Source organism: Rhinopithecus bieti, unplaced genomic scaffold (genome assembly GCF_001698545.2).
Source record: "Rhinopithecus bieti isolate Rb0 unplaced genomic scaffold, ASM169854v2 scaffold_32081, whole genome shotgun sequence".
NCBI lineage: Eukaryota > Metazoa > Chordata > Mammalia > Primates > Cercopithecidae > Rhinopithecus > Rhinopithecus bieti.
The window spans coordinates 2612676-2630098 of record NW_016814436.1 but is presented as its reverse complement, the minus strand read 5'-3'; the positions used below and the strand labels follow the sequence as shown (position 1 = coordinate 2630098).

The 17423-nt window shown below is 45.0% G+C and overlaps 1 protein-coding gene across 1 annotated transcript in view; it reads left to right on the top strand.

Annotated features, from left to right (window-relative positions):
- The window catches only part of UTP4 (UTP4 small subunit processome component), a 44480-nt gene that overhangs the window by 21473 nt on the left and 5584 nt on the right, over positions 1–17423 (top strand). Inside the window, exons 7-14 of the mRNA XM_017850773.1 lie at positions 3296–3467; positions 3573–3664; positions 6644–6740; positions 7401–7465; positions 8859–8981; positions 9999–10155; positions 13227–13333; positions 16191–16286. Coding sequence (XP_017706262.1) covers positions 3296–3467; positions 3573–3664; positions 6644–6740; positions 7401–7465; positions 8859–8981; positions 9999–10155; positions 13227–13333; positions 16191–16286 — 909 coding nt within the window. The remainder of the gene's footprint in view (positions 1–3295; positions 3468–3572; positions 3665–6643; positions 6741–7400; positions 7466–8858; positions 8982–9998; positions 10156–13226; positions 13334–16190; positions 16287–17423) is intronic.

Below are 17423 nucleotides of genomic sequence, written 5' to 3'. Positions count from 1 at the left end.
GCGGGAGAATTGCTTGAACCCGGGAGATAGAGGTTGCAGTGAGCCGAGATCGTGCCTTTGCACTCCAGCCTGGTCAACAGAGTGCAACCCCAGCTCAAAATAATAATAATAATAGGCCGTGTGTGGTGACTTATGCCTGTAAACCTGCCACTTTGGGAGGCCGAGGCGGGTGGATTGGCTGAGCTCAGGAGTTCCAGACCAGCCTGGGCAACATGGTGAAACTCTGTCACTACTAAAATACAAAAAAATTAGCTGAGTGTGGCAGTGTGCATCTGTAGTCCCAGCTACTCAGGAGGCTGAGGCAGGAGAATCGCTTGAACCTGGGAGGCAGAGGTTGCAGTGATCTGAGATCGCTCCACTGCACTCCAGCCCGGGCGACAAAGCAAGACTCCGTCTCTAAACAAGCAAACAAAATAATAATGCTGCTCTGAACATTGAGGTACAAGTACAGGTTGAGTGTCTCTGATCTGGTTCTGCTTAGAAGCAGAAGTGGTTCAGATTTTGGATTTTGGAATATTTCCATATACATAATGAGATATCTTGGGAATGGGACCTCAGCCTATACAAGAAATTCATTTATGTTTCATATGTACCTGATACACGTAGCCTGATGGTGATTTTGTACAATATTTTATTCGTTTTATGAGTGAAACAAAGTTTTGACTGCAATCCAGCAGGTGAGGTTAGATGTGAAGTTTTCTACTTGTGGTGTCATGTTAGCACTCAAAAAGGAGTTTGGATTAGGAATCCTTTTTTTTTTTTTTAGCTGAGACTACAGGCTCATGCCACCACGCCTGTCTAATTTTTGTTTTTTTGTTTTTTTGTTTTTTTTGAGACAGAGTCTTGCTCTCTCGCCCGGGCTGGAGTGCAGTGGTGCAATCTCCGCTCTCTGCAAGCTCTGCCTCCCGGGTTCACACCATTCTCCTGCCTCAGCCTCCCGAGTAGCTGGGACTACAGGTGCCCGCCACCACGCCCGGCTAATTTTTTGTATTTTTTTTTCAGTAGAGATGGTGTTTCACCCTGTTAATTAGGATGGTCCCGATCTCTTAACCTCATGATCTGCCTGCCTCGGCCTCCCAAAGTGCTGGGATTACAGGCATGAGCCACCGTGCCCGGCCTAATTTTTGTATTTTTAGTAGAAATGGTGTTTCGTCATGTTGGCCAGGCTGGTCTCTAACCCCTGACCTCAAGTGATCCGCCCTCCTCAGCCTCCCAAGGTGCGTGAGCCACCACGCCCGGCCCTGCATTAGAAATCTTCAGTCTGTATTTGCAAAGCTGTTTGAGTTCCTGCCTTCGGTTCTTTTGGATGTGTATCTTCGTTACTTTTTTTTTTGGAGGCAAGGTCTTGCTCTGTCACCTAGGTGGAGTGCAGTGGTATAATCCTAGCTCACTGCAGCCTCTGCCTCCCAGGCTCAAGCAATCCTCCTACCTCAGCCTCCCAAGTGGCTGGGACTACAGGCATGCACCACCAGGCAAAGTTTTTAACTTTTTTTGTAGAGATGCAGTCTCACTGTGTTGCCCAGGTTGGTCTCAAATTCCTGGGCTGAAGTGATTCTGCTGCCTTCGAAAGTGCGGGATTATAGATGTGAGCCATCGTGTCCAGCCACATTACTACTCTTGTTTGGGTGTTTTGTTTGTGTTGTGAGTTATGTTTTTTTGTTTTGTTTTGTTTTTTCTTGTTTATTTCTTTCATTCTTTTTAAAAATGAGACTTTGGGAGGCTGAGGTAGGCGAATCACCTGAGGTCAGGAGTTTGAGACCAGCCTGGCCAACATGGCGAAACCCTGTCTCTACTGAAAAAAAAAAATGCAAGCCCGTGCGCGGCGACTCACACCTGTAATCCCAGCACTTTGGGAGGCCGAGGAGGGTGGATCACTTGAGGTCAGGAGTTTGAGACCAGCCTGGACGATATGGTGAAACTTCATCTCTACTAATACAAAAATTAACCAGGCATGGTGACACATGCCTGTAATCCCAGCTACTTGGAAGGCTGAGGCAGGAGAATGGCTTAAACCAAGGAGGCAGGGGTTGCAGTGAGCTGAGATTGTGCCATTGCACTCCAGCCTGGGCGACAAGAGTGAAACTCCGTCTCAAAAAAAAACAAAAACAAAAATTAACCAGGTGTGGTGGTATGTGCCTGTAATCCCAGCTACTTGGGAGGCTGAGGTGGGAGAATCTCTTGAACCTGGGAAGGCAGAGGTTGCAGTGAGCCGGGATCATGCCAGTGCATTCCAGCCTGGGTGACAGAGGGAGACTCCGTCTCAAGAAATAAAAATAAAAAAAATTAAAAATAAAGATGAGATCTCACTGTGTTGTGCAGACTGGTCTCCAACTTCTGGGCTCAAGTGACCCGCCTGCCCAGTCTCCTGAGTAGCTGGGACTATAGGTTTGTGCTGCTCTGCCCACCTTGTTTATTTAAGAAACTTTCTTATTGGTGTTTCTTGCATTTTTTTGTTTGTTTGGTTGTTTTGTTTTGTTTTTTTTTTTTTTTTTGAGCCAGAGTCTTGCTCTGTCGCCCGGTCTGGAGTGCTGTGGTGCGATCTTGGCATACTGCAACCTCTGCCTCCCAGGTTCAAGTGATTCTCGTGCCTCAGCCATCCAAGTAGTTGGGATTACAGGCATGCGCCACCATGCCCAGCTAATTTTTGTATTTTTAGTAGTGACAGGGTTCACCGTGTTGGCCAGGCTGGTCGCAAACTCCTGGCCTCAAGTAATCCACCCAACTCAGCTTCCCAAAGTGCTGGGATTACAAGAGTGAGCCACCACGCCTGACTGATGTTCCTTGGATATTTTTAATGAAATAAACATTATTAAGAAACACCTGTTCTAGTTCCAAATAAAGGATTGTCAGTATTTTTATTGGTTTAATACGTTTCTTTAGTGATAATAACTTGATTATGTTAAATATTCCTACTAAATAACATGCTATGGATTTCTTTGTTTAGGTTTTCTCTTATGCTCTTTTGAAAGATTTAAATTTCTCAAATAGGTTCTAGGTATTTTATCTCTCAATGCTATTCTAAGGAGATCTATGTTGTATATATGAAGCATTGCTGTGTTGTTCCTACTCTAGACGTTGTTAATTTTGTCAGTAGGGGGCGCATTGTTACCAGTGTCTGAGCTTGCTCCTCTGATGGAATCCTTAGCTTCTGGAGGGAAAAGACCCTTGTAACTTTCCTACTGATTCTGGGCGTAGGTTTACGCCTAAGCTGCCGAGACGGAAAACCTCAGGGAATATTTTTCCAACCAGACCTTGTTTTGCTTACATGTACCTCCCTCATGATTTAATTCCTCAGCAAGAAGACAGTTTTGTGGTGGGCACAGCCGAGGGAACAGTCTTCCATTTTCAGCTGGTCCCTGTGACATCTAACAGCAGTGAGAAGCAGTGGGTGCGGACAAAACCGTTCCAGCATCACACTCACGACGTGCGCACTGTGGCCCACAGCCCAACAGCACTGATATCTGGAGGTGGGTTCCCCTCCTGGCGAAGCTGCTGCTTTACCCTGTCCAGCTCTGGCTGTTCTCGTGCAGGACGACTTCTAATTCTGTACACCTTCTCCCCTGCTTTCCCAGGCACTGACACCCACTTAGTCATTCGTCCTCTCATGGAGAAGGTGGAGGTAAAGAATTACGATGCCGCTCTCCGAAAAATCACCTTTCCGCACGTAAGTGTCCATTCCAAGCCCCTGCCAACCCCCCATCTCCCCATCCCTGTGTCCGCCTGTCCCACATAGCTCACGCTTGGCAAATTTGTAGGACTGTTTTTTTTTTTTTTTTTTTGAGACAGAATTTCGCTCTTGTTGCCCAGACTGGAGTGCAGTGGCGTGTTCTTGGCTCACCGCAACCTCCACCTCCTGGGTTCAAGCGATTCTCCTGCCTCAGCCTCCCGAGTAGCTGGGATTACAGGCATGTGCCACTGCGCTTGGCTAATTTTGTATCTTTAGTAGAGACTGGGTTTCTCCATGTTGGTCAGGCTGGTCTCGGAACTCCCAACCTGAGGTAATCTGCTTGCCTTGGCCTCCCAAAGTGCTGGGATTACAGACATGAGCCACCGCGGCGCTCAGTCTTGTAGGCCTTTTTTTTTTTTTTTTTTTTTTTTTTTTTTGAGACGGAGGCTCACTCTGTCGCCCAGGCTGGAGTGCAGTGGTGCAACTCCACTCCAAGCTCCGCCTCCCAGGTTCACGCCATTCTCCTGCCTCAGCCTTCCAAGTAGCTGAGACTACAGGTGCCCGCCACCACCACACCCGGCTAATTTTTTGTATTCTTAGTAGAGACAGGGTTTCACTGTGTTAGCCAGGGTGGTCTTGATCTCCCGACCTTGTGATACTGCCACCTCAGGCTTCCAAAGTGCTGGCATTACAGGCGTGAGCCACTGCGCCCAGCCCCCCCTTTTTTTTTAACCATCTGGGACATGGAGATATTTTAGGACTTTCTGTAGCTCTTTCTTGATTCCTCCTGTTTTTGAGGCAAGCCACTGCAAAGACATTTATGGGGGGTAGGAGATATGCAGCAGCACACCTAGTTCAGTTTCTGGGGGAACTTTTCCCTTTTCCAATTAGTTGTGGGTTATGGGAATTTTGTTAGTTTGTCTTTCAGAGTAGGCTCTATTCTGGGTGGGAGCAGGAAAACTCAGGCTTCCAGTGTTCTAGGTAAATGGTACCATCTTCCCAAGCTAGAGAACTTGCTTCCCACACCTGCTGCCCCATTCATTCAACCAGTAAACCTCATTGAGTCTACTCATTAGTATCTTTATACATACGTTGTAGAGATCGATCGATCGGTCGATCAACAGCTCTATTGAGGCATATTTGATATATTAAAAACCGTACATATTTAATGCATATAGTTTGATAAGGTTGAACATAGTCCTCATAATCTCTTGAATCGAGTCATTCATTTCTCTTTGTCTACGCTGGCATCATCCTAGTTTGGATCAATGTCTTTTCTCATCTGGGTTCCTTTACAGTAGCTTCTTAATCATGTCCTTTTATTTCCATTTGTGTCTTTCTAGCCTATTCTTCATTGATCTTATTTTATTTTATTTGTCTTTTTTTTTTTTTTTGTTTGAGACGAGTCCTTTGCTCTTGCCACACCAGGCTGGAGGTGCAGTGGCCGATCTCAGCTCACTGCAAGGCTTTCCGCTCCGCGGGTTTACGCCATTCTCCTGCCTGCAGCCTCCCGAGTAGGCCTGGGACTACAGGCGGCCCGCCTCGTCGGCCCGGCTAGTTTTTTTTTTGTATTTTTTTAAGTAGAGACGGGGTTTGCACCGTATTACCAGAGATGGTCCCTGCGATCTCCTGACCTCGTGATCGCCCGTCTCGGCCTCCCAAAGTGCTGGGATTACAGGCTTGAGCCACCGCGCCCGGCCCCTTGTCTTTGTTTTTTTGAGACAAGGTCTTGCTCCGTCACCCAGGCTGGATTGCAGTGGTGTGATCTCGGCTCACTGTAACCTCTGCTTCCTGAGCTCAAGCAGTCTTCCCACCTCAGCCTCCTGAGTCACTGGAACCACAGGCATCCGCCACCATGCTCAGCTAATTTCTTTTTTTCTTTTCTTTTTTTTTTTTTTTGAGACGGAGCTTTGCCCTTGTTGCCCAGGCTGGAGTGTAGTGGTATGATCTCGGCTCACTGCAACCTCGGTCTCCTGGGTTCAAGGCGATTCTCCTGCTTCAGCCTCCCTAGTAGCTGAAATTACAGGCATCTGCCACCATGCCCGGCTAATTGTTGTATTTTTAGTGGAGACGGCCCCACTGTTTCGAACTCCTGACCTCAGGTGATCCACCAGCCTTGGCCTCCCAAAGTACTGGGATTAGAGATGTGAGCTACTGCGCCTAGCCTCGGCTAATTTTTTTATTTTTTATTTTTTTTAATAGAGACAAGATCTCACTATCTTGCCCAGGCCGATCCCAAACTCCTGGTCTCAAGCAATCCTCCCACCTCAGCCTCCCAAATGCTGGGATTACAGCCATGAGCCACTGCTCCAGGCCCATTGATCTGTTTTAAAGCAACTTTGTTGATCACTGCATGCTTCAAAGCCTTTGATTATCCCTGTTGGCTTCAGCATAAAGACAGTTTCCTTAGTGTGTCTTATAGAACCTCTCTCCATCCAGGCCTGGCCCTTCAGCTTCCTGTAGCACCTCTCATGCTTGTAGCACCCCCACCCAGGCTAGCCACTCTCAAGGTCTTTTTGTTCCCACAAATACTCTTACCTTTGAGCTATGTCACATGCCATCGCCCTCCTCAGAACATTCTGCCCTGCCTCCTTCGCCTGACTGGTCTTTGCCAGTGAACCTCATCTGGACTTCTGTGTTTACCACCACACGTCTAGGTTAGAAGTCCTCTTTCCTTATTTTTCAGTACACACTGTGTTTAGCCGTGTTAAAATTCTTGTCACACTAAAGTCTAATTGCTGATTTAGTTCTGTGTCACCCCTTTAGAAGCATCTTGAGAGCAGTAGCTATGTTTTAATTCATCATTGTGTTCATAGATCCCCGGGCAGTGCCTGGCATATGGGAGTACTTAGGAAATATTTGTCAAGGAAATGGATTTCAGTGGTAAAAAATGTGCTAAGGTGGTGCTGCTGTATCTGGTACTGAGGCAGTAGATGACCCTGACTTATTTTTTAACTTTTTGATTCTTGGATATAGCGACGTCTCATTTCCTGTTCTAAAAAGAGGCAGCTTCTCCTCTTCCAGTTTGCTCATCACTTGGAACTTTGGCGACTGGGATCCACAGTTGCCACAGGTAAAATGAGAGTACGTTTTTTTCAATAAGAAAACTGGAGAGAGAAGCCAGAAATCAGAATTGCGGTTGGAATTCTGCTTATAGAAAAACTGAAGTAGACTTTTGTGTCCATTTTAACTAATGGTTTACCCACCCATTAGATAAAGCAAATAAGTTATTTAGAGTATTAGAATCTTTAGTAGGATATTGAATCATCTCTTAAAGGTTTATGGCTCTAGGTGGTGCACTGCAGGGTGTAGTAACTGAGATGAAAACAGGCTGTTGGAAAATAACAAGATTTAATGATGGGTAATGATGATCCTGTATGAAAAAGAAGATCACATGGATCTTATTGGAGTGACAGCCTAGTGGCCTTTTTGTGTGACCTATTAAGGAAATGTTTGAGTCCTCTCTTTTGCAGTGGATTAAAATTGAGGCCACACAAACTCCACCTGCGTGCCTGGCTATGGAATAGAGCTTCAGGGAATTAGTGATGTATCAGAGGTAGAAGCAAAGGAAGTACTCACTGTTTTCCTCTTCATATACACCTCAAAATTGTGAGCTTACATTTTCTGATTTCCCACTGCTAGAGATTCCATTCTTCCAGGGAGTGACTTTTAGAAGAAAAAAATGTACAAATTCTCTTTCATAAGAAAATCTCAGGGAAGTTTCTTGTTTCAGGCAAGAATGGGGATACTCTTCCACTCTCTAAAAATGCAGATCATTTACTGCACCTGAAGACAAAGGTAAGGAAGTTTGTTTTGGCTCTGAAATCTAGAACGTTTTTCCCATTCTGAATTTTGAGGTTACTTAGTTTACACCACAAACTGTATAAATTCTAAAACTGTTTGAATGAAGGACTGTGTCACCAGGACTGGGTTTCCTATGATTATAAGTAGGACATTGAGGATTTATTAGATGGATGTATACAGGAAATAGGTTTCTCTTCTTTTGATATTATTATGAAAATAATGTGCATTTATTTATTTATTCATTTGTTTTTGAGACAGAGGTTCGCTCTTGTTGCCCAGGCTGGAGTGCAACGGCGCCATCTCGGCTCACCAAAACCTCCACCTCCTGGGTTCAAGCAATTCTCCTGGTTCAGCCTCCCGAGTAGCTGGGATTACAGGCATGCACCAGCATGCACCATCATGCCCAGCTAATTTTTTGTATTTTTAGTAGAGACAGGGTTGGTCAGGCTGGTCTTGAACTCCCGATCTCAGGTGATGTGCTCGCCTTGGCCTCCCAAAGTGCTGGGATTACAGGCATGAGCCACTGCGCCTGGCCATGTGCATATTTTAAAAAACTCAAATAGTATAAAAGCGTATACAGTGAAAAAAAAAATCATTTTGTTTTGTGAGTTTTTAAAAATTACATAAATGTTACTTTCAACTTTTCTTTATTCTTCAGATTCTTTTTTGTTTGTTTGGTTGGTTTTTTGTTTGTTTGCTTACTTTTTTGAGGCAGGGTCTCATTGTGTTTTCCAGGCTGGAGAGCAGTGGCACCATCACGGCTCACTGCAGCCTCAACCTCCCAGGCTCAGGTCATCCTCCCACTTCACCCTCCTGGGTAGCTGGGACTACAGGTGTGCACCACCATGCCCGGCTAATTTTTTGTAGAGATAGGGTTTTACCGTGTTGCCCAGACAGATCTTGAACTCCTGGGTTCAAGCAGTCCTCTGCCTCTGCCTCCCAAAGTGCTGGGATTACAGGCATGACTCACTGGACCGGGCCTCCAAATGTTTTTCATTTGCTATTTCTTAGAAGTCTTTAAAGCAGAACATTGTAGACAAAACAGAAAATAAGTACTCCAAACCACCTATCCTCCTGAGCTTTCCTTCAGTAAATGCCTCCCTGCTCAGGTTTCTGAAGTTGGGGTATAGTATGAGGCTATCTATGAAGTATTCAAAAGGCTGAAATAAGAATAGACCTCCATTCTTGGATTTGGAAATCAAAGCCACGCCTTTTAGGTACTCTGCCTCTGAGATCATCATAGTAACACAGACCACACGAGGATTGAGATTATGTATAGATATCTGTGGATATGTCCAGAGTGGCAAGAGCTTGAGGCGTCATGTCCCAGTGCACCTCGTTATGTGAAGTTTAATTGTACATTCATCTTGATTCTTGATATTGCCAGGGTCCTGAGAACATTATCTGCAGCTGTATCTCCCCGTGTGGAAGTTGGATAGCCTATTCTACAGTTTCTCGGTTTTTTCTCTATCGGCTGAATTACGAACATGACAACATAAGCCTCAAAAGGGTGAGTGATAGCCCAATGTCTGGTCACATGAGAGGAAACTTCCTAAATATGTCATTTTTGTATGAAGTGGAAATCAACTGGATGTGAATCCTTGCTCAGTTAAAAACTATTTGGAGATTTGGAGAGGGCTGTTACAAAACTGTTCTTTTTTTTTTATTTTTTGAGACGGAGTCCTGCTCTTGTCGCCCAGGCTGGAGTGCAGTGGCGCGGTCTTGGCTCACTGCAACCTCTGCCTCCTGGGTTCAAGAGATTCTTCTGCTTCCGTCTCCTGAGTACCTGGGATTACAAGTGCCCACCACCACGCCTGGCTGATTTTCCTATTTTTAGTAGAGATGGGGTTTCACCACCCATTGGCCATACTGGTCCTGAACTCCTGACCTTAGGTGACTCACCTGCCTCGGCCTCCCAAAGTGCTGGGTGCTGGGATTACAGGTGTGAGCCACTGTGCCCGGCTTTTTTTTTTTTTGACCGAGTTTTGCTCTTGTCACGCAGGCTGGAGTGCTCCTGCCTCAGCCTCCCGAGTAGCTGGGATTACAGGTGCCCACCACCAGGCCCGGCTAATTTTTGTATTTTTAGTAGAGAAGGGGTTTCACCACGTTGGCCAGGCTGTCCTGAACTCCTGACCTCAGGTGATCCATCCCCTCGGCCTCCCAAAGTGCTGTGATTACAGGTGTGAGACACTGCACCTGGCCCACACCCAGCCTCTATTTCCATTTTGAAATTTTGAAATATGTTGTTAGAGGGATAGGGTAATGCCCTACAGGCAGTAAAGTTAAGGCTTTTCTGTTTAGTGGTTTCGTGTGTGACTTAGTTATTTCCTTGATAGGGAAGTGAATACGTACTAAAGAGATGAAAGGGGGATGTATAGGTTTCTGGAGAGAAACCAGTGTTCTGTGCCCTGAGTCAGTTGGCTTACTTAGAGACAGGGAGCATTAATGTAACTTAAGCCTAGCTGTGATTGTTTCTGATGGGCTGTAGGTGTCCCTTCTCTCACTTTTATTATTGGTTCACCCAAAGGTTTCCAAAATGCCACCATTCCTTCGCTCTGCCCTTCAGATTTTGTTTTCTGAAGATTCAACAAAGCTCTTTGTGGCATCAAATCAAGGAGCTCTGCATATTGTTCAACTGTCAGGAGGAAGCTTCAAGCACCTGCATGCTTTCCAGCCTCAGTCAGGTGGGAATCTGGTAACTGGCCATGGGGAGACTTGTTGTGTCTGAGATGTAACTTTTTTCCTTTTAAGCCTCCATGTTGGGGGTTCCCTCATGTTCTTCCTACCCTACAGATCCACTCACTCACATGTTTGCAGTTTCAAGTAGGAGGAGATAGCTGGCAGATGAAGACTCTCGATGAGATCTGCAATGTTCTTCACACCTACTCTTTTCTCACTGGGTTTTTGATTCCTTATTTGGGGCCAGAGAAGTTTCATCATCCTTAGTTTGTTAGCAGAACACGAAGAAAGTTAAAGTCATTTGCAATCCTGATACCCAGAAACAGCTACCATTAATATTTTGGTATTTTCTAGTATGTGTTTGTATGTAAGTATTTTTTGGGCATGTTGCTTTTTTTGGTTGTTTGCTTATAAAAAGGTACAATCATAGATCACTGCCACCTCGACCTCCTGGGCTCAAGTTATCTTCCCATTTCAGCATCCTGAGTAGCCGGGACTACAGATGCCTACCACTATGCCCAGCTAATTTTTTCATTTTTTTTGTAGAGATGGGCTCATTATGTTGACAAGGTTGGTCTTGAACTCCTGGAGTCAAGTGATCCTCCCATCCTGCCCCTCCCAACTGAGATTATAGGCATGAGCCACTGTGCCTGGCACAAAAGTATTATTATACATGCAGTTTAATTACCTGTGGTCATTTAATGTTCCTGAGAATTTTTCTGTTTTCCTTGAGAATGTGAGTATTAATGAATGAGTGGGGCTGTGTAGCTAGCTATGGCTGCTAAGGACTTAGACTCAGTTTCCAGCTTAATTAAGCTGGTAGTTGTTTGGATACTTCCCATGGGCCTTTCCCCACTCCCTTGTCCTGGATTGTAGCTGCTGCTTCACTGTCATTTAAACTCCCATCAACCTGGAAAATCAACTCTTTTTTTTTTTTTTTTTTTGAGATGGCTTCACTCTGTTGCCGAGGCTGGAGTGCAGTGGTGTGATTATGGCTCACTGCAGCCTCGACCTCCCCAGGCTCAGGTAATCCTTCCACCTCAGCCTCCCAAGTACACAGGAGCATGCCACCATACCCAGCTAAGTTTTTGTAGAGACAGGGTTTCACCGTGTTGCCCAGCCTGGTCTTGAACTCCTGGGCTCAAGCAATCCTCCTGCCTTGGCCTCCCAAAGTGCCGGGATTACAGGTGTGAGTCACCATGCCTAGTGAAAGTCACCTCTTTTATCCTCAACTCTCACTGTTCATAAGCTGATCCAGAAGCCTACAGGAGAAGAAACCCACAAGTTAGGGGTCAGATAAATCAAACTGACTATTAACTATATATGTTTTTATTACAAAACTTAGACTATTTATATCTAGCACTCCTTGAGATTCGGCTCTGCATTATATATATGACTTTATTTTTTCCACTTCTCTCATCTCACTTCCTCTTGTAGTCAAGCTGGTTTCTTCACAGCCCTCAAACCTGCATATTCTAGTCACTTAGCTTGCACTGTTCCCTATCCTTTTTACCTCATCGCCACCCATCCTTTGGCAGCTAGGTTATGCTTGTTATAAAGCCATGTTATCGTTTGGGGGCGTTACATGCAGCACGCATTTTGGCATAGAACATCACTGTCCAATTTTTATCCCACACTAGTTGTCGTGTTGCCAGATCGGTTTAAAGTCTCTAGATGACAAAGATGGCTCAGACGTGCCCATCCTCCCTTAGTGCTAAATATACAGCAGGCACTCAATAAATTAAAGATATGCTTCAAGTCTATTTAACTTGCTGTTTGTCCGTAACTTTTTTTTAATTTATTTTTGAGACAGAATTTCAAGAGTTTCAAAAGATGGAGTTTCTCGTCGCCCAGGCTGGAGTGCATTGGCGCCATCTTGGCTCACTGCAACCTTTGCCTCCCAGGTTCAAGTGATTCTCCTGCCTCAGACTCCCAAGTAGCTGGGATTACAAGCACCTGCCATCATGCCCAGCTAAATTTTTTTTGTACTCTTTAGTAGAGATGGGGTTTCACCATCTTGGCCAGGCTGGTCTCGAACTCTTGACCTCAGGTGATCTACCTACCTCCGCCTACCAAAGTGCTGGGATTACAGGTGTGCGCCACCACACCTGGCCTGTCCATAATTTTGATTTAAAAAAAACATTTGGGGCTAGGCACAGTGACTCACACCTGTAATCCCAGCACTTTGGGAGTCCGAGGCGGGCAGATCATGAGGTCAAGAGATCGAGACCATGCTGGCCAGCATGGTGAAACCCCATCTCTACTAAATATGCAAAAATTGGCTGGGCGTGGTGGTACATGCCTGTAGTCCCAGCTACTTGGGAGGCTGAGGCAAGAGAATGGCTTGAACCTGGGAGGCAGAGGTTGCAGTGAGCCAAGATTGTGCCACTGCACTCCAGCCTGACAACAGAGTGAGACTCCGTCTCAAAAAAAAAAAAAAAAGGGCCGGGTGTGGTGGCTCACGCCTGTAATCCCAGCACTTTGGGAGGCCAAAGTAGGTGGATCATCTGAGGTCAGGAGTTCAAGACCAGCCCAGCCAACATGGTGAAACCCCGTCTCTACTAAAAATACAAAAATTAGCCAGGCGTGGTGGTGGGCACCTGTAATCCCAGCTACTTGGGAGGCTGAGGCAGGTGAATCACTTGAATTTGGGAGTCGGAGGTTGGAGTAAGCGGAGATCCGCCACTGCGTTCCAGCCCGGGTGACAGAGCGAGACTCTGTCTCAAAAACAAACAACCGTTTGGTAGGAAAGGAGTTTGAAACAGTTAAAGTATGTATTTTAGTGGCAGATGCTACTGTGATTCTCTATTCCTGTAGTAAGCAGTGTCTTAGGCCTGAGGAAGTAATAACTTCTGTTTTATCTCTCTGGACCTTCTTTACAGGCGGGATGGCTAAATAAGTAGATGAAAAAAGTAGAAACATTAACATCTAGAACTAATTTGCACAGTGATCAGCAAATTATCCTGGCAGTGATTTAAAACTCTGAGGGTCTCCGTGGTTTTTGCCATCATCTCCAGGGCAGGGCTGGCTGTGGACACTGTGTGAATTCAGAGATGTAACTGTTCTGTCCTCACAGGAACGGTGGAGGCCATGTGTCTTTTGGCAGTCAGTTCAGATGGGAATTGGCTAGCTGCATCAGGTACCAGTGCTGGAGTCCATGTCTACAATGTAAAACAGCTAAAGGTGAGCATACGGCTTAATGGCAGCAGTTTGAACCATTTTACAGGAGCCAGTTCGCCCTGCAGTTACAAGATTCAAGGCAGATTGGCATGACCTGGAAATGTATTAGACTTTTTTCTTTTTAACCAATGATTTTTCCAGGTTTGGAATCCTGTTTTTTTTTTTTTGTTTGTTTTTTGTTTTTTTATTTTATTTTTTTGAGATGGAGTCTCGCTCTGTCGCCCAGGCTGGAGTGAGGTGGCATGATCTCAGCTCACTGCAAGCTCTGCCTCCTGGGTTCACGCCATTCTCCTGCCTCAGCCTCCTGAGTAGCTGGGACTACAGGCGCCTGCCACCACGCCTGGCTAATTTTTTGTTATTTTTAGTAGAGATGGTTTCACCGTGTTAGCCAGGATGGTCTCCATCTCTTGACCTCGTGATCCGCCCGCCTCGGCCTCCCAAAGTGCTAGGATTACAGGTGTGAGCAACCGCGCCCGGCCTCCTGTTTTATTTTTATGGAACCCAGAAGCTATACTGTATAACATTAAAAGCAGCTAATGGAATCAGTGAAATCATTCATACCTGGAAATTTGAAATTAATGATTTGTGGGTGATGTAAACACATCCAGGTTCTTTCTATATTTTCGGGAGGAAAATTCTGATATACACAGACAAATAGTTGCAGATAAGAGTTCCTTTCATGGCTTGCCTTGTAATCTCAAGATAAACATAATCAAAACTTCGAAAAAGGAATGCTGGGAAAACATTTTTCACTAATCAGTAATGACACCGTCAGTCATAAATTGAGTCATTAGTGATCCCTTACAAGTCCTCATCTTCATCATGAGAATCAGATTCGAACTATCCAAAACTTGCAATAAGCATTAAAAGTGTATAGAATAACATCAAACTGCAACACTTAATGGGTTTACCTGTTAACTGCATAGCGTAACCTTCGTTGCATTATGGTAGGAGCATGTACTGAGCACTTGTCTTTGAGTCTTGCCTAGTATTTAAAGAGAGTGTGTAGTATGCACATGCTTTGCAATTGTACATAAAAAGCCATGCCTAGGCATTAAATTCTTTTAAACCTGATGTAGAGCCGTAGACTCCCTATTCAATGACACATTTATAAGCAGTTTGTACAGATGGATTTACTCGGCGGTAAAGGCTTTACTCTCAGTTCTTCACAAATGCTGTTAGTTTTGTAAGCAGTTAAATATGCTTTTTATTTTTTTGAGACAGGGTTTCACTCTGTCACCCAGACTGAGTGCAGTGGCACAGTCACAGCTCACTGCAGCCTTGACCTCTGGGCTCAAGCAATCCTCCCACCTCAGCGTCCTGACTAGCTGGGACTACAGGCGAGCCCCACCGCACCTAGCTAATTTTTTTTTTTTTTTTTTAGTAGAGATGGGGGGTCTTGCTGTGTTGCCCAAGCTGGTCTTGAACTCGTGGACTCAAGTGTTCCTCCCTCCCTGGCCCTTCCAAAGTGCTATAGCTACAGGTGTGAGCCACTGCGCCCAGCCAGTAGGCATATATGTATGCATGTATGTACGTGTGTGTGTGTGTGTGTGTGTGTGTGTGTGTATGTGTGTATATATTTTTTTTTGAGACAGAGTCTCACTCTGTCACCTAGGCTGGAGTGCAGTGGTGCAATCTCGGCTCACTGCAAGCTCGCTCTTGGGTTCATGCCATTCTCCTGCCTCAGCCTCCCAAGTAGCTGGGGATACAGGCGCCTTGCTCACGCCGGCTAAATTTTTTGTTATTTTTATAGAGATGGGTTCACGTGTTAGCCAGGATGGCGATCTCCGACCTTGTGATCGCATCTCGGCTCCCAAAGTGCTAGAGAATTACAGGCGGAGCCACCGCGCCGCGGCTTTTTTTTTTTTTTTTTTTTTTTTTTGAGACAGAGTCTCCCACTGTTTCCCAGACTGGAGTGTGGTGGCACAGTCTCTGCTCACTGCAACCTCTGCCTCCTGGGTTCAAGCAGTTCTCCTGCCTCATCCTCCTGAGTAGCTGGGATTACAGGCGCATGCCACCACGCCCGGCTAATTTTTTAGCACCTGGCCAACCAATAGGCTTTCTTAAGAAAATGAGGACGTGTAGTGGCTCACGCCTGTAATCCCAGCACTTTGGGAGGTCGAGGTGGGTGGATCACGAGGCCAGGAGTTGGAGACCAACCTGGCCAACATGGTGAAACCCTGTTTCTACTAAAAATACAAAAATTCAGCCAGGTGTGGTGGTTTACGCCTGTAATCCCAACACTTTGGGAGACCGAGGTGGGTGGATCACCTCGGTCAGGAGTTCAAGACCAGTCTGGCCAACGTAGTGAAACCCTGTTTCTACTAAAAATACAAAAATTAGCCGGGCATGGTGGCGGGCACCTGTAATCCCAGCTACTTGGGAGACTGAGGCAGGAGAATCCCTTGAAACTGGGAGGTGGAGGTTGCAGTGAGCCAAGATCATGCCATTGCACTCCAGTCTGGGAGAAAGAGTAAAACTCCATCTCAAAAAAAAAAAAAGAAAATACAAAAAATTAGCCAGGTGTTGGTGGTAGGCACCTGTAATCCCAGCTACTCAGGAGGCTGAGGCAGGAGAATCACTTTAACCCAGGAGGCGGAGGTTGTAGTGAGCCGAGATCGCGCCACTGCACTCCAGCCGGGGTGACGAGTGAAACTCCATCTCAAAAAAAAAATAAAAAAAGAAAAAGTAAAGAAATGAAAGTTCATTGGTTGGGGAAATGCCTGAAATTTATGGAACTTCCCTAGAACCCTTTTGAGTTCTGAGGAGCACTATTTAAACCCCTGACCTAGACCATTCAGTCTTTGCTGAGGAAAAGTGTCACTTAGAGTTGCCCCTTGTGTTTGTTATTCGTTCCCAGCTTCATTGCACGGTGCCTGCTTACAATTTCCCAGTGACTGCTATGGCCATTGCCCCCAATACCAACAACCTTGTCATCGCTCATTCGGACCAGCAGGTAAGGGAGATGCCAGTGCTTTCTAATGCCTTCCTGCTGGATAGTGACCTGGCAGCTGGGATATTGGGCAGTTGCAAGGAGCTTTTCTTTGAAGGTGTTGGAGGATATAAGGTAGTTTTCTCCTGTGTGAAGTAAGTAAAGCTTCCTTGCCTATCTGGGCTCATCATAGACCAGCAGTATGCATTGGTTTGATGGGATGCAGTTTAAATGGAGAAGTGCTAAGATTCTAGAGTAACGAATCACAAGAGGGAGGAGGAGTTTTGAAGTACTCATTTTCCTGATTGTTTTAGAGGAGAGATGACATGGGCTTGGGTGTTAAACTGGATATGGGATGGAATAAGATTTTGAGAGTTGAAAGTGACTAAAAGATTGTATCATTCACCTTTACCCTTGCCGATGAGGAAATCAAGCCCCTAGTAAGATCAGGTACCTAATCTCAGCCAAAATTAGAACCTAATCTACTTTTTTCTATTTGTAAGGAGATTGTAATTATAAGGAGATCTTAAAAAAAAAAAAAGCAAAAACCTGGGCTGTAGAATACATTAGGAAATTATCAATAATTATATTAGGGAGTTATCAATAATTCATCTGTAAAATTGGAGATGATAATATCTACCTCCCTGAGCTGTTGGAAAGATTAAATGTCATCTGGGAAGCACATTTAAGTAGACTGCTAGGCAAATGATGCTTACTGCTTTGATGGTCAGTTTTTACACTCAAACATGCACACACATACACACTGTCCAAAAAGTGAAATCTCTCAGTTTTATAGATTTGAGTCCTTGACCAAAGACTGAAAGAGTAGTGAAGCCACATCTTTGCCTTTGTTACACATAATGATAATGTTCCCCCTGATACCTTTTACCGGCACTTAGTTCCTTACGTGCTTCTGAAAGTAAAACTGATGGGAAGTCTTTTATATCTGTTAGATTAGCAAAGATCAAAGACTTGATAATATACAGTGTTGTGAGGGTGTAGGGAAACAGTACTCTCACACATTGTGAACATCATCCTAACCATTTTGGAGGACGTTTTGGCAATATCTTAAAATTTTTTAAGTCCACATGATCTTTGACTTAGGAATTTCAGTTCTAAGAGTTCATATATATATATATATATATATATATATATATATAT